The 23,856-nt window shown below is 37.0% G+C and overlaps 1 protein-coding gene across 35 annotated transcripts in view; it reads right to left on the bottom strand.

The window, feature by feature from the left end:
• RIMS2 (regulating synaptic membrane exocytosis 2) overlaps positions 1–23,856 on the bottom strand; it is a 728,068-nt gene that overhangs the window by 10,136 nt on the left and 694,076 nt on the right. The window contains exon 1 of one of the 35 annotated variants that reach the window (XM_025395384.1): positions 21,114–21,566. The exons of the other annotated variants lie outside the window; for them this stretch is intronic. Coding sequence (XP_025251169.1) covers positions 21,114–21,255 — 142 coding nt within the window. The 5' untranslated portion in view covers positions 21,256–21,566. Of the gene's footprint in view, positions 1–21,113; positions 21,567–23,856 lie in introns of those variants that run through there. 35 annotated transcript variants of the gene reach the window in all.

Raw genomic sequence — 23,856 nt, 5'->3', positions numbered from 1 at the left:
CTTAAATGCCAGGTTAATTTATGCCTATCTTTTGTTTTCATTGTAATATTTAAATGCCAGATTAATTTCTGCCCACCATATTTTCCTCTTTCTTTTAATCATAGTAAAAGAACCAGGCCTTCACACAATTTACAAAGAAACAGATGGTGAGTAATCCTCAAATTCCAGTCTTAACTTTTACAGGAAAGTCTGTTTTTGTAGGGTGATAGATATTAGAAGGAAAAAGAATCTACACAAAGGAGAGAGCCTAGTTTGCCAACAGTTTCACATCTCTTGGTAACTTTAGATACCCCAAGGGGAATGCAAGAACCCACCAAAATAATGTGAAAAGAGATTTTTAATTTTTGTTCACGGACAGTCACGTCCTCAAGGATCTTTAATAGTTTGGTGATGTGATTTACTAATAGAAACCAATTAGAAGAGCAAACAGGAAACTGAGTCAAGTACTACAGATGTGACACAGATAGGAAGTACTATCTGGAGAGGTCAGGGAAGAAGGTGTGTCATAGAGGGTGTGGGATTTGAGCTGGGCATGAAAAATAGGTAGATTGGGACTTAACGAGAGGTGAGAAGAGAGCTTCGTAAGCAAGGGAAACGGCATGGGCAAAGGTGCAAAGATAGGGATAGCCACGTGCATTTAAGGGAGGTGCAATGACCAAAGCACATGTAAAGTAATGGGGGAGTGGGTTCCACAAAAAATTGAGCCCAAATTACAAAAGCTATGAGTGTTGAGATGCAAAGTTGACAGGCTACCAAAGCTTGAGCAAGAGGGTGATAGTACAAATGATTTGTACTTGATTACTTCTTCTCAGGCTTAAATATTTATCCACACTGTGAATATTGACAGCTTTTTGGGATATGACCATACAGGTAGCTCTTTTAGTGTCTGGTATTAATAACTTTTTTTTTTTTTTTTTTTTTTTGAGACAGAGTCTTGCACTGTTGCCCAGGCTGAAATGCAGTGGCGTGATCTCTGCTCACTGCAACCTCTGCCTCCCGGGTTCAAGTGATTCTCCTGCCTCAGCCTCCTGAGTAGCTGGGATTACAGGTACCCATCATCATGCCCTTCTAATTTTTTGTATTTTTAGTATAGACGGGGTTTCACTACGTTGGCCAGGCTGGTCTTGAACTCCTGACCTTGTGATCCGCCCGCCTCAGTCTCCCAAAGTGCTGGGATTATAGGCGTGAGCCACTGCACCCGGCAGTAAGTTATTTTTAGGTCTATAAATATTTGCTGATATTGCCAGTGATTTGTTGAAATCTCTTTTCACCAGGTCTCTTACAAGTAATTACCATTTTGAAATACTGCTTTAAATTTCATCCATTCTCTACTTCCAACATTAATGTACACCAAAATGCTTTAAAGAGTATATATGAAATATAAATTATGACTGATCTGTAACTCAGTTCCACAATCTAAGGCTGATATTTTAGATAACTGATGGTAAACATGTTGTACTGATATGAACTGTAACAAGATATAAAACATCCCCTACTAATGAGGGAAAGATCTTCTTTACAGCATAATATTAGTAAATGTAAAAGGAATAAAATTTAAAAATTACCAATTTGCAACCTCCATTGGAATAAATGATATAAGCAAGGCTCATCAAGGGAGGCTAACACTATTAGATGAAAGGTTGTAGAAAGGATACTCATATGGGCCAAATAATTGTTCCATAAATTATTCTAATTGTTAAAGGAAAAAAAAAGTACTTTAACACTGGGAGACCAGCTGCCACCATCTTAATCAAGTGATCAAACTTAGTAGCACTAAGAGGGGACAATAATATGCACCTCCGGATATAAGATACACAGTATCACTTGTCAAGCTGTTCTGGACAAAAACATGCAACCTGTTTTTAATCAGATCTTTGGAGCCAACTTCAAATTTTCAAAAACAGGTGATAGAGTAACAAGATATATGATAGACACACATACACAAAACAATCAGAGAAATCCAGAACATGGACTACTGTTCAAGAGAGTTGACCTAGTCTCTTAAAAGAAGTTAATATAATGAAAACAAACAAAGAAATAAGGTAAGGGAATTATTCTGGATTAAAATATATCAAAGAAATTTAACCATCAAATGTTATGAGTGTACTCGAACTTCTTGTTTGGGAAAGCAAAACAAGAAATTCTATATGCAAAACAGTATAAAAGTAAATTTGAATATGCATTTGACATTAGATATTAGAAAACTGTTATTTTTTAAGGTGAATAATGACATGTATTATAAAGAATTTTCTTATTAGGAGATACATGCTAAAGTATTTAGACCTGAAATGTTATATACTCTGCAATTTACTTTCAAATGGTGTAGGAAAAAACAAAACAACCACCAAGCCCCCACCCCCACCCCAAAACTGCACATCTATGTTTTAAAAAATGAGGGAGAATGTTAAGGAGAAATGAAAGAATGAGAATGCAGAGTACATCCTGATATTTATGAAGTTAATTATTTATGATTTCATTTGAGCAGTCCTCAAATAACTATATCAAAAAGTAAGCTGGGCATGATGGTTCACAACTGTAATCCCAGCACTTTGGGAGGCTGAGGCAGGTGGATCACTTGAAAACAGCCTGACCAACATGGTGAAACTCTGTCTCTACTAAAAATACAAAAATTAGCTGGGTGTGGTGGCCCATACCTGTAATCCCAGCTACTTGGGAGGCTGAGACTGGAGAATCACTTGAACTCAGGAGGCAGAGTTTGCAGTGAGCTGAAATTGCACCATTGCACTCCAGCCTGGGTGACAGAGCAAGACTCTGTCTCAAAAACAAACAAACACACACCCCAAGCAAGAAGTAATACAATTTTGTACAAGTGTGTCTCTCCATGTAGCTTTAATGTTCATTTCCTGTGAACAGTGCCCTTGTGAAAAAATTGCCATCAAGTGACACATAAAACTTCAGTGAAATTTGAGCATGTGGAATGAGGATATGTACAAGAAACATATGACTTAGAAAGGAAATGAGATTCTGAAATATCTCAGAACACAGCCTCTGCAATGTCAAAGATCTACAGTTTTTAATTTAAGGTCTGACTCTATTACAGCGAAAGCGACTTGAAAATCTGCCATTATAGGGTTATGAGAACCAGCACCATTTGTCAAAGAATAATATGATCAGCATGTAATTCTTTTGTTTACAGATTGCTTCTTACATGTATCCCCTTCATAACGATGCTAAAAATCCCAATTTTACAGATATAGCATCTAAGGGCCCCAGAAGTTTACATAATTCCCTGAAGCAACATAGTAAGTGACAGAACCAGCATTTGTAGACAGTTCCCAGACTCCAAATTTTCTGCTATTCAGTACTTCATTGTCAGAATATAACTAAATGGGGAGCTTGTGCAGCTGTCTATGGAGATTATCCTGTGCTAATGCTGTAATTGCATATGGAAGGCCCTATTAGAAGCAGCTTAGTGGGGTGGGAAAAGCAGAGCACAGTGAAGGAGTCAGGTCCTGGGATCATCAAACTGCTTCTCTTTTAGTCTCCACTCTACCATTTATAAGGTGGGTGACACTTAAGCAAGTTACATACCCGCTCTGTGACTCAGTTTCCTCAAACTGAAATGACAACAATAATAAGCCTATCTCATTAGGAATGAGGTAGGAATTTTTGTGAGTATCAAGGAAAACAATACATTTAAAGCACTTAGGATAGTGCCTGATGCATAGAAAAGCTTCAGTTAATTGTACTGTTATTATTACCAGAGAGGGAATTTGAAACTAAGTATTCTAGGCCTGACTCTACCACTAACTTGTGAGCTCTATCTATTATCCTCTCTGAGTCACATCCCCTCTCTGAGTCTCTGGCTCCTCATTTATGAAAAAGGGAGGGGGAGGAGGGCAGATGATTTCTGATATCTTTGAGTTCTAATGTCTATGAGTTTGTGTATTAATGCATAACCGAGACCATGACTAACACCATACATTGAGGAGATACGCTAGTCACTATCATCTGACATAATCAAATAAATCCAAAAATATACTGAACATTTATAGTAGCCCATTAATACATGTCTTTTTCAATGTTCCATTATCAAATACATTTATAGGCTTATTTTACAATTAATTTTTCAGCACCACAAAATCTTTAGCTACATTCACAGTAAAACTAATTTAACTTGAATGTCATTCATTACCATGATTCACATTTAATGTTCCAAATGATTTGTCATGTTATTTAACTTAAAAACTGAATCTACATAATGGTGAAGGTCTACATAAAGAAAATGTGGTAGGGAGAACTCTAAGATGATACCCATGATTATGTTACTCTACATGTAAAAGGGATTTTGCAGATGTAATTAAGGTTACTAATCAGTCAACCTAAAGAAAGGGTGATTATCTGAATGGGCCTAACTGAACCACACCAGCCCTTTCAAAGCAGAGTGCTTTCTCTGGCTGGTTCCAGAAGAGGAAATCAGAGAGATGTGAAACACAAGAAAATTCAATGTACCTCTGTCTGCCTGAAGAGGGAAGGGGCCACGTGGAAAGGATGTGAGAGCAGCCTGTAGCTGCTGAGAGTGATGCCTGGCTGACAGCAAGAAAGGAGTGACTTCAGGCCTGCAACTGTAAAGAATTGGGTTCTGTCCACCACCTAAAGGGCCTTGAAAGCTGATTTTCTCCCCTAGAACCTCCAGACAAGAACTCAGCCCAGGCAACATCTTCATTTCAGCCATGTGATGCTCTAGAAAGAAAACCCAGCCAATCGTGCCAGACTTGTGACCTACAGAACTCTGAATTAATAAATGGGTGTTGTTTTCAGTTGTTAAATTTGTGATAATTGTTACACTGTAATATAAAACTAATACAGTAAGTTCTGAGTCCTTTGTAGATAAGTTTTTTAAATGAGGAGACTTATTAAAATATCCTATTATGACTTAGGGGTGGACCATCAAAACTGTAAAAACTTAGCCATTATTTTAAAAAGTGTACATTTTAAAAAGTATACACATACATATAAATATACACATGCATACATAAACATATATGTATAATGTGTGTATGTGTGTGTGCACTGAAACATCAAAAAATACTCAGGTAAGGCCCAGATGGTGTTGTTGTTGAGGCCTTAAATCACTCATTTTGGTATTAGGTATTTTAAGCCAAAGTACATTTGGAGAAGATGCCTGCAGGTAAAAATCAAATTCTTGAACTGCAAAATATCACAGGCAGAAAGCAGAACACAGGAGGTGTCCTTGTTATTCTGCTCTGCTTAGTCTGATGACTCATTTACCTGGCACCCTCAGTAAAGCCATTTGATTAAACAAAAGACCAAAGGGTCAGTTTCCCCTAATAATATCTGGAAACCAGAAAACCTTTTGAGTTACTTGACAACAAAAACAAAAAGATCCTTTCTGCTACTGACTTGGAAACTGTTGTAAGCCCCACCCAAGGCAGGGCTTACAATGTACTGTCAAACTTAATGTCACAGTGACCTCCTTTCAAATCTTGGATTCACATAACCCATTCCTGGTTGCTCCCACCTGCAAGGTCTCATCTACTGCAGACAGACTTACTTTGGATTCAGGATTTTCTCAATGTCAGTATGCAAAATGATTTATGGAAACAGGATGAAGAATAGTTGGCAGATTATGAAAACTGACTTTACATTTTAGTTTAGACTACAATTTATATGCTTTAACAAGTTGCTATTTTTGCATTTTATTCATAATTACCATTTCTCAGAGTTAGTATAATTTAGAAAACCATTTGTGTTACATTTAAATAATTAAAAATGCATTATAATGAGAATTTCTAAAATTATTGACTCGCAGATTTTAGGAAGTAATCTTGGGTAGCCAGTATATCTATGTAGTTTATGCACTCCCTTATTGCAGCAATGAGAAAGTTGAGGTCCTGAGTGGCTAGTTTGTCTTTGGTAGAAGACTTTTTCATCTTTAAGAATCATTAATAATTCTAAATTGTACTTTTACTCTCTTCCACCTTGCTCCTTTAATTCCTAAAATTTAAATATAACAATTGTCTCCAGCACCTTCATCAACCTCTGTGGTAGACTCTGTAGACATAACTTCTCTCCTATCAGCAGTTTTTTTTTTTTTTTTTTTTTTTAAATTTTACTTTAAGTTCTGGGATACATGTGCAGAACATGCAGGTTTGTTACATAGGTATACATGTGCCACGGTGCTTTGCTGCACCTAATCAACCCATCATCTAGGTTTTAAGCACCACATGTATTAGGTATTTGTCCTAATGCTCTCTCTCCCCTTGCCCCCTACCCCCAAACTGGCCCCAGTGTGTGATGTTCCCCTCCCTGTGCCCATGTGTTCTCATTGTTCAACTCCCACTTATGAGTGAGAACATGTGGTGTTTGGTTTTTTGTTCCTGTGTTAGTTTGCTAAGAATGACGGCTTCCAGCTTCATCCATGTCCTTGCAAAGGACATGAACTCATTCTTTTTTATGGCTGCATAGTATTCCACGGTGTATATGTGCCACATTTTCTTTATTCAGTCTATCATTGATAGGCATTTGGGTTGGTTCCAAGTATTTGCTATTGTAAATAGTGCCCATCAGCAGATTTTATAACTTCCCTCCCATCAGCAGATTTTATATCAAGATATGAAAGATGTTGATTTATTTATCTATTTGGTCCTGCAAGACCTCAATATGGGGACACTGTCGTGGATTACTCTAACTACGTGTAAAAGCTCATACACTTAGTTTCTCAGGTCTTGCTACTATCATAAATATAATTCAAATCTCTAAAAGTCTAAACAAAATAAAGACAAAGAGCCAACAATTTCGTTTGGGCTAATCCAGGCTCTGCATTTACAATTAAAATAAACTTGAAATTAAAAATGAACAACTGACACTCAAAATTGTTTCAGACTTTAACATGTATCCATTCATTCCAAAAGCTTTGTCACAACTATTTAATACTATAAAAGTTATGTATCGAATAGCTACAGCATGGTGAGCTTCAAGCACAGGTCATAACTATGGTAGATGTTAGGGCTATTCATGTATTCATGTACTTATTCCCACCTCTGAAGTTAGGTGTGGTCATGTAGCTTGCTTGTCCAATGAAATGTGAGCAAAACTAACCCATGTAACTTCAGGGTGGAAGATTTAGCAGCTGATGTATGTATGACTCACTATGTCTCCTTCCATCAGCCTGAGTACAGCCACACATAGGATTCTCAATGGACATGTAGCAGGAGTGAGACATAAATTTTTTGTGTTAAGCCATTAATATTTTTAGTTGTTTGTTATTACAACCTATTCTGACAGATACATACAATAGACAGTACTACATTTTCTTGTAAAAGTTTTAAATTTGTCTATTTTTTTGTTTTCAATATCATTTAAAAATTGGCCATTTTGAATACAGCTCTGTTAAAAACTCTGAATTTGATATTCTATTTTGTAACTGTTTTCATGGCTTTTGTTTTATAAGCATGTTTAAAAAAATTTAATCATTGTTCTTAAAATTCAGATTCACATTTAAAACACATTAAAATAATTTTAAATAAAGATTTGACTTTAGAATAGTTTGAGATTTACAGGAAAATTGCCAAAGATAGTACAGAGAATTCTGGTACCCCCATATCCAGTTTTCCCTATTATTAACATCTTACATGGGTATGGTAAATTTGCGACAATTACCGAACTAATACTGATATATGACTATTGACTAAAGTTTATTCTGATGTCCTTAGTTTTTTACCTGAAGTGCTTTTTCTGATCCAGGATACCACATTACATTTAGTCATCATGTCTCCTTACGTTCTTCTTGGAAACAAATTTTTTATATCTCTAATTCCTGATATTCTTTTACATTTGTAACTACTTTTTGTCTGCCTTTGTATATAAAATTAACATGCAGTATGACTCATAATAGTATTCGCATATCCATTAATATATCCACTTATTTTTAGTAAAAACAATATATAAATTGAAAATACTTGTCTATAGAAAAGTAGAAAATGTCACATCATATGTGAAAGTGCTGTATGTAAGAAAATAAGTTATCCATGGAACACTATGCAGCCATAAAAAAGGATGAGTTTGTGTCCTTTGTAGGGATATGGATGCAGCTGGAAACCATCATTCTCAGCAAACTATTGCAAGAACAGAAAACCAAACACCGCATGTTCTCACTCATAGGTGGGAACTGAACAATGAGATCCCTTGGACTCGGGAAGGGGAGCATCACACACCAGGGCCTATCACGGGGAGGGGGGAGGCGGGAGGGATTGCATTGGGAGTTATACCTGATGTAAATGACGAGTTGATGGGTGCTGACGAGTTGATGGGTGCAGCACACCAACATGGCACAAGTATACATATGTAACAAACCTGCATGTTATGCACATGTACCCTAGAACTTAAAGTATAATAATATTAAAAAAAAAAAGAAAAGAAGTTATCAATACTATATTAATCCAGACTGTATGACACAATGTAAAAGGACAGACTTAATACACATTTTAAGTGTATTTATAAGTTTGATTATGTTTCAAAAAAATTCAATTAAAATTCTCAGTCCCAGTGTTATAATTGAGTCAGGCAAGGGTCAGCACTGGATATTAAAATTATTGGATAATTTTTAGAGAACAGAATATTCATGTGGTACCAAAGTATTACTCCAGAAATTGCTTAGTAATTCTAAAGGGAAAAATAAATCTTTTCCACAGAGAGAAACTGGCAGTCACCTCTTAACCAAGTGATGAAATGTAGCATGCCTAGGAGTAAGAAATCTTGACATTAGGTGTCTATTGATGGACTATATCAAGTTTATATCACCTATGACATTTAACCTCAATGTAATCACATCTCTAGGTCTAACTTCCAGTTTACCAGAAGTATAGGGAATAGAGAGAATGATAAAAAAAAAAAAATCCAGAATGTTGGACATTCTACAACACAGTTTTATCTGGATTCTTCAAAAGTCAATGTCATGAAAAATAAAAGGGAAAGCATAACAACCAAATACAATGAATAAACCTTGACTGAATCCTGGATTAAGGAGAAAAACAACAAAAAGCTTTAAAACACATTTTTTTTGGGGGGACAACTGAACTGAAGAAATTGATACGGAATGAATATGAGATAATAAAGAGTTTTTTGGGTTAATTTTGTTTATATATATTTTTTAAAATTTTGAGATGTATGCTAAAAGTACTTAATGATTTATCATGATGTCTGCAACTTACCTTATGCTCCAATGTTTGGCAAAAATACATACCATATGTATGTGGTGTATGTGTGTGAATGCATGTGTGTGTATGAGTGAAAAGAGAGCAACAAAGATAAAAGATAAAGTCAATAAAGTCTGTCAGTCTATGTAGTGGATGCTCATTGTATTATTCCTTTTTTCATATTTAAAATATTTCAAAATAAAAGTTGGGAAAAAACTCAACTACTCAATTTAGAACAAAGGAGGGAAAGAGCTATTGTTTCACGACTTACAACTATGTGGAGATGCTTTGGATATAAAATCTACGTATCTCTAGTTTTCATAAGAAGATTGTATGGCAGTGATGACTACTATCATTTTCCATATGAGGAAAGTGCCCAATTCACACAGTTGACTAATGATATAGATGAGATTTGAATTCAAATTTTGGCAATGTTAAAACCTATGCTTGTTTCTCAAAGCATGCCGGGCTTCCATCTTCACTTAGTATTTTCGACACAAATTTCTAATTCCAGAATAATCAGTGACTTGAAACCTCATCTCAGGTTCTCCTTGTATGTCCAAATAAACTTAAAATACATTGTTTTATGGGTAGTGTTGAGACTCAGATCATTCACGATTTTTGGTCTCTCATGAAAAATGGGGAAACGTCACTTTCATTGCCAAATTCTGACTTCATGAAAATGATGGTGACATGTATTTATGATAAAAATGGAAACAAATGTGCTAGAAAGTTATTCCCTACAATACACATATGCATTTCAATCTCTCAGCGTGCCACTTTGGACCAACCCACACCAAAAATTAGAGATTTCATCAAACGATACCACAGCTGTCAACAGGACTGAATACATCGTGAAAAACTGAGGATTTGCCAACATGTGGAATTGAAAAGGATCTTGACCTCTTGTGTGTCTTGATCCTCATCTGCAAAACAGAGGTATCAAGCCAGAGGACAGGCATACCCGTTTCCCATTATGGGTTCCTGTAACTGTTAATACCGACTTTTAATGAGAAGTAAGACCTTATGAAGAAATAAAGGTTAAGACTCTTCTGCAGTAAGATAATTACATTTTTTCCATAAAAGTAAGACTTATCATTTTGGTATTCTTAACACATTTAAATATAAGAAACTATAGCTGTCATTGTTACTCTTTTGGCATTTGTAATTTTTTGGTACTTCCTTGTTCTTCTTGTCTGATGTTGTTATTACTACCCTAAGGGGGATCAAGTAAAAGCCCATTAGAAAATAATCCATTCCTGATCCACAGTTAAACTACTTAGATAGAGTTGCATATCCACTACCCCACTCCTTGGCTTTTCTTTTTTTCTTTTTCTTTTTTTTTTTTTAACTTTCAGATCTGTACTTGATCATGCATCAGTTCACTGATACCTGTGCCTGTTTCTGTCTCAAGAATGGATGTGAAATATCACCAAACTCTTCATAACTCTCAAGTTAGATATTTTGAGGCAATACTTTACGGTCGGATGAACATGCCATTTTAGAATCAGATGATATGAGTTCAAGTTCCTATTTGACTATTTGCAAATTTTGGGCAGGTAACTTATCTTTCTGTAGGTCAGAGTACTTTGGTGTAAACCTGGAATCATAATTAGCCTATGCCATAGAGTATACAACATGTAGTGGTGTTTAATAAACAGTATTGAAAAAGAATCAGATCCTATAATCTGCATAGTTTTGGAAACTGAATAACATACAAAATTATAATAAATCTACAGGAAAAAAACTATGCATAAATAAAAGGCCTTGCCATGTAAGAGGAGAGAGCCTATTGGCCAAATTGAACTAAGGGGTTGACTTCCCACCCAAATCCTTTTTTTCAGATGATATCAAGGTGGCTGCCATTAAGTTGAAAGCAAAGGAAGTGAGTAAAGCACAGAGGCTAGAAACTAAAATATCAGAGTTGTTAGGCTGAAAGTCTGTGTCTAATGAGGTGTTTGGCTGAAGTGACTCACACTTGAAACTGATCTGAAGCAAACAGACTGTAAACCTACTGAATTTCTGCACTACTGGTATAGAAAAAAAATACTAGCTTACCTTACAAAATTCTGTTGAACCCGTAAGATACCAATGGAGTTTCCAAACCTGTACTAGAAAGAAGCAGGCTATGACAGCAATGGAGCCACCTCTTCAATACAAACCTTCATGGCCATAGAGAATAAACAACAAAGAAACACCTTCCTGAAAACAGAACCAGGGTTGCCAGATGAATAAACTAAGAAACATACTCTACTGTCAATCTCTGCCATTCCTACCAAGTGAGATTGATAACTCCTATAGATGACTGATTGTTTTGGGTTTCCTATTCTCTCCTTTCTAAATGGGATTTTTTCTTTCAGTTATTCTGTGGCTACCATACATTTAAATTACATTTAACAGAGTCAGAAAACGGAGGCAGATAACTTGTTTTCAGGCTTGCAGGTCACTATAATACGAAAAGCCACATCTAGATATAACAGGACTACACATTGCTCAAAGATTCTAGATTTCCAACAGCTGGGTAAGATTTTAAGGTTGTCCTTCTGAGGAGGAATTTATTATGCTCTATATGAAAAAACAAGAGAGTGCATGGATATTGGGTGTCAAATCTGCAGAAAAAGTTGAAATCGAGTACACCATATTCTTTACCTTAGATTTCTTCCATAGATTTTACCCTGTTCTTGTCTGCTTGTGCTCAATGAACAGAGAGGAAAATAACAATATGAGAAACTCTTATTTAAAAAGAATTAAAAAGAGCTAATCATATTGAGCTTAGTTTTTTTTTCTTACCATTGGTAATTATTTTATATTACAAAGTGGATATTTGTTAATGTTTTTGGCTTACCAGCATTTAAATCTTCTTTCTACATTTGAAAAATATCCCATCCTTTAATTATAGAAGTTGAAATCGTCAAGTGCCACTTTTCCAGCCTGCTTTGCAATTAGGGCATAAGCACATGGTTGAGGCACTACTTTTCCAAACTCTGAATCTGAAGTTAATAAAGCAAAGAAGCAGAGACACCATAGGCTTTCATTCCAATGAGGGTGGTCGCCAGAATATATTTTCCCAAAGTGACCCTACCCTGTAGCAGCATGCAGTGATTTACCATGAGTTCTGACAATGGTGCAAGCTGTGATGTCTGTGCCAGGTAGCAGTGATAGTTTAGCAGGATTAACCTGCAGTATGGTTTTGGGCATCACTCCTAACCTACAGCCCAGAATCTCCAGCCTTCCTAGAGATTCTATGACCTATCCAGGATCCCTTAGCAAACACCTTTCTTTTCTGCCTAAATTGCCAGAATTGATTTCTGTTGATTGCATCTGGGCACCTGAAAGGAAACATGTTGCATATACATGTTTCTTTGTAATGCATGATAGAAAAATATGTTGTTAGTATATATTAAGCTAAGTATACACAACTTCTAGGTGTAGCACAAAGAATGCATAACATTCAAGTACTCTTGTACATGCATGAATGCAAACAATCACCTAATCAGTATGGTCCCTTTCAGATCTAATAGCTTCTTTCCATTCCACAATAACAACACAGAAACCGACCAGGTACTTGTTCATTTATTCATTCACTACATATTTGTTAAGTACTTCCTGAATGTAAGGTACTGTGGGAGATAACAAATTTGTAATACATGATCACATAATTCCCAACTATGTGATTTTTAAATTTAGTAGGTAAGATAGTACACAAATAATGACAATGCAAGGCAATATGCACTAAGTGCTTTATGAGTGGTAATGTTTCTAGAGCTGCATTGTCCAGTAGAACCTTCTGTGAATGAGATAAATGTTCTATAATTCTGCACTGCCTGATAAGGTAATCACTAGTCATACGTAGCTACTGAATACTAGAAAGGTGGCTAGTGGGACTGAGGAATAAAATTTTAAATTTTTAAAAATTTATTTAAATTTAAACAGTCACATGTGGCTAATACCTCATGTAGTAGATAACACATATTTAGAGGTTCAGGAAAAGGCAAAAATATTTTGAAATGGGATTATAAGGGAATAGTAAGTATAATACTAGTTTACGATATTCATCAAGATAGGTATTGTTATGTACACTTTACATACAAACGAAGAAACTAAAGCTGAAAGAAATTGTCTTCATAGTCCATACCAGTAGGAAGAGGTGGAGCCAGGATTTCCAGTTCAGCCACATAGTTTTTCCTCTGCCTACAGAAGCTCTTATAGCTTCTGAATACTTCATACAGTAGATGGGATATGGGCTGAGCTTTGAAGGACAATTAGACAGGATATACATACAGTGGTAAAGGAAGAATAGAAAGAAAGGCATGAACAAGACTTTGGAGACAAAGAGCAAGAAGGCTTAGTTTTATAGAATTACTAGCCTTGGGAGGTGGGGATGTTAAACCATACACACACACACAAAAGTCTCCTATTGTTAAAGAATTTGAATGTCGGGCTAAAGGCTTTATTTAGTAGGAGATGTAAATTTACTGACGTTTTTGAAGGAAGGGTAGTGTTAAGATGAAGACGGTGTTTAAGAGAACTGATACAGGAGCAGTGATGTTGGATTGGTCCAGAAGGGAGAAACAGAGAGTGAGCGAGCAGGTTGGGGGGTTACCAGATCACTTCAAAGATGAGCTCACGTGTCCCAAACTACCAAGGTGACAACAAGAATGGGAAAGAAAAAAGAGAACTGAGAAAAGCTGGGAATGAAGCATTTCCTTGGCAGAAGTTGCAAAATGTTGGTCTTAAATGTCAGGCCACATTTGGTCAATAATTGTATTTTGTTTGGCCCAAATAATGTTTGAAAGTTTTTATTCATGTGACAACATTTTAAAATATAAAAGTTTTAAGTAAACAACCAGATTTATAGCTTTCCTTCAGGAAAAAAAAAGAGTAAACTTTCCAACCTTGGGATGACATTCAGTTTGGCATCAATTAGCTGGAACTGACTATTCATCCTTCTTTTATAGATAGGTAAGCTTTCTCCAGCACTTTGAGTACTTGCCTTTTCCCTTTCGTTTTATTCCTATCCTACTTCACTGATGCATGTTACTTTCCTGGCCTGTGGTTTACAGGAATAATAAGGGAACAACCGATAATTTTATTTTATTTTTTTGAGACACAGTCTCACTTTGTCGCCCAGGCTGGAGTGCAGTGGCTTGATCTTGGCTCACTGCAACTTTCGCCTCCTGGGTTCAAGCGATTCTCATGCCTCAGCCTCCTGAGTAGCTGCGATTACAGGGGCCCACCAACATGCCCGGCTAATTTTTGTATTTTTAGTAGAGACAGGATTTCACCATTGTTGTCCATGCTGGTTGCGAATTCCTGACCTCAGGCGATCCACCTGGCTTGGCTTCCCAAAGTGCTGGGATTACAAGTGTGAGCCACTGGGCCCAGCTGATAATTTTATTTTTAAGTTGCTAAAATAAAATTTCCTTTCCTTTTAGCCTCATTTAAACAAAACCTAATTTTTTTTTTTGGAGATGGAGTTTCGCTCTTGTTGCCTAGGCTGGAGTGCAATGGAGCGATCTCGGTTTACCCTAACCTCCACCTCCCAGGTTCAAGCAATTCTCCTGCCTCAGCCTCCTGAGTAGCTGGGATTACAGGCATGCGTCATCACGCCTGGCTAATTTTGTATTTTTAGTAGAGACGGGATTTCTCCATGTTGGTCAGGCTGGTCTCCAACTCCCGACCTCAGGTGATCCATCCACCTCAGCCTCCCAAAGTGCTGGGATTACAGGTGTGAGCCACCACGCCTGGCACAAAATCTAAATTTTAAAAAATGGTACTTCAAATCCTTTGTTCTTGATGACCCAGACAAAAGCAGACACCTTCGGTGATGTCTACAAAGCTCACAATAACCACTTCCCTTCTTATTTGCCCAGAGAAATGCATTTTTGGTGATTACATTTATACATACATGGCCTTGCCTTCTGGCTGTATTGGGATGGACCAAACTTGGTAAGTGGAATCTCTTCTTTGGGAATTTGGTAGTGGGACTGAGAAAGACAGTAATATGCAGTGTGGGTGGAACTGTGACAGGTGAACTTGGATGCCATTGGCGGCCATTTCCGCAGGCCACATGGTCTGTGTAACACAGCAAGGGTGAGAGTTAGCTGCTGAGAAAGAAAAAAGCAGCCATGCAAAGACAGAATCAATGGCAAGAAATGGGAAAAGAATGCTCATGGGTTCCCAACAGCCTTCTGGCTCCCAGTTTAGGTCCATGTGAGGCCTGGTGGGATTTCTGCTCATGAGCTTAGTAAATTATCTTTGCATAAAGCATGATTTACATTAAAGTAAATACCCTGTTTTCATTTAAAGAGTGATACTTCCAAACTAGAATTATACTATCATTTTTGTGTTAGTTTGTTTTCTACTTGTTCAAATAATATTATATATACACAGTATTAGGTAAATCTCCCTCCTCCTCAATCAAAAACATTTCAATATGAAAGAGAACAAATATACAGAATGATCTTGTCTGATCGATAAATAGGGGTCTATGTAATAAGAGCAGAGAACATTTATATTAAAACATAGTCCTTGGAAGAAACGGGATGCTGTTATTACAACTTTCTAGTGGGTTTCCTGTATAAGTCATTATATATAAGATGTCTCCACAGGGAAACTCGTTCCCATTACTGTTTTTGAATTTAGTGAATCTGTTAAAGGATGAAAGCCAATAGGGGTTTAATTTTACTTTTCTATTAAAGGGTTTTTTTTCTCTGTAGAACTCAGTCTACTAAAGTTTCAAATTAAAGATACTATTTGGACACATGGTGGTGAAAGATTCTGAATCTTACATGAAAAAGATAATATTTGATAAGCATTGAGTGGAACTGTTACTCAATTTACTTTTCTTAATTCCAAAATCTTTTGCTTCAGTTTGTCTGTTACAAAAATATTGTGCTATTTTTGAATATGGTATGAACTCATTTATGGAATGATTTATTACACATAATCATAATCTAGAAAAAATAATATCCCCTATAAAAAGATCCATAGTAGCCTATAACTGTCTATCCATCTCCTGCCTCCAAGGTTGGCTTCATGAAGATGTGCAAAAACCATGATCACTGCATTTTAAAAAGTCTCTATTACATGTTACATTTTTAAACAGTATAAATATAATTGATGGATGGCAGTCGGTTATACTGATATTCAGTGTGAAAAGAATGGTGGAACTATATACTGTTAATTATTAACAGACACTGAATACCACTGTGCGAGGTATGATGTTTGCACTTTAAGAGGATTACATTTAAATGTATGAAGAATTTTTTTATTTCAGTGGAGTAAGGGCAAAATTCTAAACTATTTTAATCAAATGGGACTGATTATTAATAATTAAGTATATTATTTACTGTACACAAAGATTAGAATAAGGTATGTCTCTTTATACTCTTTTTGCTGGGTGAATAAACCTCTTAAAGAGTGAGGCTGAGTTAAATAGGTCTTTTTATTCCAGTTTATTTAGTCAATTTTATTTTAATTCCTCGTAGCTTCACTATGACATGCAAAGACTCTTTCCTCAGTTTTCTGGTGATCTTAAAGCTATTCTTGTTTCTTAGATGGTTTTCCTATAATTTATTTTATTTTATTTTGAGATGGAGTCTCACTCTGTCACTCAGGCTGGAGTGCAGCGGTGCGATCTTGGCTCACTGCAAGCTCTGCCTCCCAGGTTCACACCATTCTCCTGCCTCAGCCTCCTGAGTAGCTGGTTCTACAGGCGCCCGCCACCACGCCCAGCTAATTTTTTGTATTTTTAGTAGAGGCGGGGTTTCACCATGTTAGCCAGAATGGTCTCGATCTCCTGACCTCGTGATCTGCCTGCCTCGGCCTCCCAAAGTGCTGGAATTACAGGCGTGAGCCACCGCGCCCGGCCCCTATAATTTATTTTTAAGCTAGTGGGATGTAAAAGAAGTTAGATGAGTTAATTTATTCAGTTTTATAGTATTAAGCTGATAGGATCTCTTCTGTATGACTGCCAAACTATATTTGAACCAAAGGTGTCAGATCATAAAATCAGGCAGGCCAAATTTATCACATATGGACATAATTAAACAAGAATCACTAACCCAGAGCCACATGTAACATTAAGATAGCTTCTGAGAAACCAGATTCCCTAAGTATTAGAAAATGTGCCATTTTCCTTCATTATAGGGCCATAATCATTTGCCCTTGGATCTAGGGTGAGAAGTTGTGGGGTTGCTTCTCTTATTTAGGAATGGTAACATTTCCTTGAAATAGTTCCTTCTTTCTTATAATTGTCTCTAATGTTTGAAAACTCCACACACAGTAATATTCTACATTAGGGAGGTGGACCCAGTGTCGAGGTCAAGTAGTTTATATAGTGAAAATAATTCTTATCTCAAAGGGTTCAATGATAAAATAAGTATACACAATTTATAAACTGTTAAATAATATGAAGGTACTATTACTACTTTCACTGAAAAAAAAAAAAAAAAAACTCAGAGATTTGGAGAACATCTACCTGGAATATACTCAGGGAAAATGATGGAAAAAAAAAAAAAAAAAAAAAGAGCTCCAATATACAAAAACGATTCCACAAAGACCATCAACAATCTTAATTTATTTTGTTTACGGGAATGTCCCTTTTATCCTCACTGAAGTAAGCTTCATTGAGATTTATGATCTGTGGACAAGTTGTTTAGCTTCTCTGAGTTTTGGTTTCCATATGTGTAAAATGAGGAAAATAGTAACATCCTTGAAAAATTATCATGAAATTAAATGAATGTGGCACATAGAAAGTGCACAATGGAATGGTAACTTTTATTACTATACTTGGTTTTCAAGACCATAGCATATTAAAAGGAAATGTCATATAATAATGAAGAAGCAACATACAGAGTAGTTAGATTATAAATTTCAAAGACAGATGTGGGGTTTACAGCTTAACTCCACCACTTACTGGTTGTGGGCTCCAGGAAAATTCTTTTCAAAGGTGTGTGGGAGGCTGCTGATACTGGCTTGGTTCATGAGAAACTGAGAGTTATCACTGACACCTGAATCAATGTTTAATCCTCACTTTCTCAGGGCATGCTTTTCTACCTCCTGAATTAGGTTTTCTTATAATCTCTTGTTGCACTCTGCACTTTACCTTCCTAAAACCTGTCACAGTTATAATTACATAGATATTTCTATTAATGTCTACCTATCTCCATTAGGGTGTAAACTCTAAGAGGGAAAGGAACGTATCTACTGAATTCATTAGAGACTCATTGCTTCTAACACATCAAATAACCTCAATAAATATTTTTGAATGAATGAATGAGTGGATGAACGAAAAGAATATGATCTCTCTGTAGATTTCTCAGCGCTTTTTGTGCAGAATGGAAACTAGATACGCTGTACAAGAAGAAAATGTGAATATGGAACTGGAAGACAGGGTATACTTGAAATTATTTAGCTATTGCACTCTTTCTGAAAAGAACAACAACAAAAAAAGACTAGCTTTAAAATCAGACTTGCTTACTGAACTGATTGGTTAATTTAGTCAAATCACACTGGTTAGTAGATCAGTGCTCTTTATACAAGTTGCTCTTAACCAGTGTGAAAATCATATGGTGGGATAGATTTACTTTCTTTATAAATGAGTCCCACAGTTATGATAATAGTAACATAATCCTGAGTATGTTATCCACATGACCTTCATGTATCCTATGTGGGTGTCTCAAAAGAAAAAAAAAGTAGAGAAGCACTGCTTTAGGCCAACGGTTTCTAACTTTTACATACTCCTGCAGAGTATGTTGAAATATCTTCAAAAATCCCAGGACTTTCAAAGGTGTTAAGAGAATCACAAAATGAAAGAAAAAAGTTAAGATTTCTTCTCGTGGCTGTAAAAATGTAAGCCAATGGAAAAACCTCTAATTTATGGAAAGTGTCTCCTCTCTAGTTACTGGTACAGAACTGTATGGTTAACTTTAAAAACGGTGCTTCCCATTTAAAACATTTTGTCTTGGCAACTTAAGAAGCCATATTACGGGACAGAAATCTGTTCCAATTTCCATGTGGAGATGTAGGAACTTCCTTTGGGATTAGTCTGTGTGAGCCATGGTTATGCAAACATACTTTAAATATTGAAATAATTTCATATTTATATACATTTTTTTCTTGTCTCAAAAAGGTTTTTGGAATGATATTTTGTAAACTCGACGATCCTAATCATAATTTAAAGAAAAAGGATGATATCTTATCTGAAGCAAAGTCAAGACTGAAGACTTGGTGTAAAAATAAAAATTTGGGAAATGAGTCCATAATAACCTATGTTTTATTTAAATATATATTTTCAGGCACAAGTGTTTAAATTCTAGCCTCATCACTTACTAGGTATGGGAATGTGGCCAAATATAAGAAAATAATAATCTAGTATAGCTTGGGAGCTGAATGAATAGGCTGTGTTGCTGAATACCTGGGTTCAAACACTGGCTCTATTACCTACCACCCTGGTGACACTGGGCAAATTTCGGAACTCTCTCTGCCTCAGTCTTCTCATTTGTGAAATGAGGATAATAAAAGTACTGCTTCATAAGGTTGTTGTGGGCCTAAAAGAATACATGTCAAGTGTAGAACAGTGCTGGACTAATAATAAGTACTAAAAGTTTTAGCTACAATTATGATCATTCATTTACTCAATTTAATTTAATTCTTGACTTGTTTACATTTCCTAGAATTTTAAATATTTAATTATAGGAAGCAAGTGAAATGTAAATGTACAAACAAAAACAGAAAAGGACTAGTACGAAAATTAAATCATGTTTATATACGGAAGTACCCTGCTGTTAAATCTATATTGATTTATAGCCAACTGATATTGCAACAAATAACCTAGAAGAAACTTGGATAGCTCTAGCTAATAAATTAGTTTGAAGACAACTTTCCAGACATATTACCAATCCTCCATCTTCTACTTTCTCTCCTCCCCCATCAGGAAAAATAGCAGAAAAAAATTATTTCAATCTGTTTTTAGAACAGGCAATTTCTTTTAAATCAGGGCTCGCTATAGATGTCCTAATAAGAGGTCATTGATTGTCACGGGATAAAAGCAAAACCAGCCCTGTTATTTACAAAAATAGAGTTAACATCATGATAACTAACCTACTCTGGATATACATCTAAAAATGAACACAGTTTGCAACCAGCGTATCAGTAAATTAATACATATTTCAAATGTTGGGACACTACTTACTATTTACCAGTCAAATCTCATTTTGATTTACAAATTGTATTTTCAGTGTTAGTTGTTAAATCTTATAGGAAAGTTTTTCATGAAGAAAATACATCTTATGTTATTCAAAACTTTATGAACTCCAAACCAACTGCTGAAAAGTTTAAAACAGCGAGTCATCCTCCTCCTATTTTTTATTAGCTTAATTACAATGGCATTGCTGAAACACCAGAGATTGTGCTTTGAGCACAAACTCACCTTCGGTACTATCAACCCCTCCACCTGTCTGTCTATTGTGTAACTCCTTCCCCTCACCCGATCGTGGGTTTTCATAGGTTGAGACTCCTGTTTCAAAGTTTTGCTGCTGCATTTCCCTTTAGTTTTCAAGTATTTCTGTCCTCCAGGCCAAATGCTAACACTCAGACTGCGAAGAGTAAACCAAAACAGAGTGGGGTGCACCCCAAGAGGCGCCGCCTTGCCTCCCACCAGTCTACATTCTCATTCAACTTCCAAGCACTTGTAAAATACTTCACAAGGAGAGCCTTTTCCCAAGTGGAGCTCTCCAAATAACCAAGAAACAACTTCTCTGCTCACCTGACGTGCTCTAGGGCTCTAGGGTTCTCGCCCCCCGGCACAGTCCCGGAGAGCAGAGGAGCTGGGACACTGCTACATGGAGTTCTCTCTGCCCCTGACAACCCTCCAGCCACTGACTTTCCAAACAGATAGAGACACCAACTACGGGGGAAGGGGTGTCTCACCTCCTTCTTCCTCCTCCAGGGAGTTCATGCAGGGAAAGTAGCCGGCCAGTGCCTCGAAGGAGGCAGACAGGCTGCTCCGGCTCTGGGAGCGCTGCATGGAGCGCCCTGCAGCGCCAGCACCCCCCAAGCCCTGCCGGCCCATCTTGGACGAGGACCCGCTTTTCCCTCGGTACAAGATACGCGGCGTCTTGGCGGCTGGGGCGCGACGTCCGCAGCGGTTCCAGGACCAGTGGGCCAGAAGCCAGGTTGGTGCCGGGGGACTCTGAGGCTCTGGCCCCTGCCTCCCTGACCTAGCCCGGAGGAGACGTGGCTTTCCTGGCCGCCGGGGCCTCCACTTTATTGGAGAGGGGTCTAGAGGAGGAGATAGAGGCGGTGGCGGACGGAGCGGCTGCTCGCAGTGAACGTCCGAGGTCTCGCCCCGGAGGGAGCTGAGAATCCTGGAGGCTGGAACTGCTGGAGTCTCGCTGCTCTCCCCGCGCAGGGAGATGCCGCTGATGCTGCGGTCTCCGCCAATCAGCGGCCGGAGGGGGAGGTGGCGGCGCGGCTGCACCTCGGCGGGCTGGTGGCTCCGGGGCGCGCGCCTCAGGTACCGGGCAGCTGCGCCGAGTAGCTCCCGCTGTTTCCTCTTCCCTCCGCGTGGTCAGGGCCAGGGAGTGGTGACTAATTAGATGCAGTGAGTTAGGCATCTCAGATGAGTACACAGGTAAATTTCTGGTAGTCACTTTCCCTTTCCTCAGGTTCACAATTTTTTAAACGCTCCTCAAACACAGGCAAAAAATACTGAAATTTTCTTCAAGTCATGACACAAAGGCTCCTCAATTTTTACCAAGTTCCACGAAAACCTACAATTAAAGCTTTCTCGTTTGTTAAATGTTAAAATGATAAAAAGTGAACTAAAGAAATCAAGAACCGATGAACAGAAACACTGAAGAGCACAATGATGTCTATCAACTTTGTTTTAATTTTAGGAATTTTTATTGCCTTCTTTCTCTAAATTAAATAATCCACCCAGTATGGCTAAGAATGACAACATTGTAAGGCTTAACATCTAAGCAAAAGGTAACATCCTGTTAACATAAATGTGGAAACAACACAAACAGAGTAGAGCAAAGTAGTTTATAAGCAACATTACATGATGCATCTGCAAACTGCACATCTCTATCCCGGAACCTAAAGCTACTTTAATTCCTTTTTCCCAGGAGTCAGATGACTGCCTTACTTTTTGTAACCTGAGACAAGTCATTCCACCTATTTCCCAATCTAGGGAGGTGGGAAGGTAGGTTACTATTCAGTCCTAACCCTGCCAAACATGACCATTGGGCGTGTGTAACAGGGGATTTCAACGTAAAATGTGAATTATACAATCTAAAATGGTTCATTTATTCAATAAATAGTTCCTATATAGTATATATGCACAAGCTACTTTCTTGATATGCTGAAAGATTCAAATACTCATTCAATTAATATTAATTGAGCTCCTAGTATATACCAGGTACCATGGTAGATGTTTATATGATGATGCAACAGTGATCAAAGCAGCTAAAAAATCCCTGCTCTCATGAAGCTTACATTTTAGTTGCAGGGGAGAGACACAACAAATCAGTAAATTATATAGCGCTAAAAAGGAGATGAATGCAAATAAAAAATTAAGTTAAGGGGTATGTGACACTGCAATTCAAAAAGAGTTGTCAGGCTGGGTTCTCACTGACAGTACGACATTTGAACAGAGGTATGAAGAACCTGAGGAAGTGGCTAGTCAGATATTCCAGGAAGAGAGTAAGTTTGAGGCAGAGAGAACCTCTAGTGCAAAGGCCCTGAGGTGTGATGTCCTGGTGTGACCACAGAACAGCAAAGAGGCCAGGGCAGTTGGAGTGAGTGGAAAGGAATGAAGGACAGAGAGACAAGAGTCAGAGAAAGACACAGGTCATGCAGAGCCTTGTAGGTACGATAAAGACTTTCTTTGTCCATTGCACATCACAATTTAGAAGGTATGAAAAATGCATACAAGTAATAATCCTTTTAAATCCGCTTAAAATTAGGAAACTTTCCTATAAATAAGAGTTCCATGGTAAGAAAAAGTAACAACTTTAGCTGTTTAGACTTAGGTTCATCAAGATTTATTGCTTTTGTTTTCCTGATAGACTTGTCCTTTCTCATTAATGTTCCTACAACTCCCTGTTAGTCCAATTTCCTTTTCGTTATTTATCTTCCTCAAATAATCAGCATTTCAAAACAACATTGATAAAACCAGAGAATGCTATGAGTACTTTTTCAAACCACATCACTTTTATTCAGAGACTAGAAAATTTTATCAAATGAGATTTTCATTATAAGAATCATAGAATTTTAGAAACTGCAAGGACTTTATTAAAGGTCACCTAATGTTTTTCTAAACAGTGGGACACAAGTGAGTCATGAAAATAACTTATTAAGTTTTGATTAGGATTTAAAAAAAAATACAGTATCAGAGTTCAACCCATATGGTTAGTACATCAACTGCACTATTGTTTTATGAATATGTATGCTTATGTATGTGTGCATGTATGTACTGAGCTGTGATGTAAAATGTTTCTCACTTTTGAAAAAGTTTGAAAAACATGAATCTAATGTAATAAAATATGTACTTTAAGAGAAAATTTAGATTAAAGGTAAAACAAATATAGAAAATATATTTATATTTAAGAGGAAACAGCTGTTACCATACAAATCTAATTATACTCAGAGAAATGGGGAAGTTTACCAA

Source organism: Theropithecus gelada, chromosome 8 (assembly GCF_003255815.1).
Source record: "Theropithecus gelada isolate Dixy chromosome 8, Tgel_1.0, whole genome shotgun sequence".
In the NCBI taxonomy this organism is placed as follows: Eukaryota; Metazoa; Chordata; class Mammalia; order Primates; family Cercopithecidae; genus Theropithecus; species Theropithecus gelada.
This window is presented reverse-complemented; position numbering and strand designations above follow the sequence as displayed.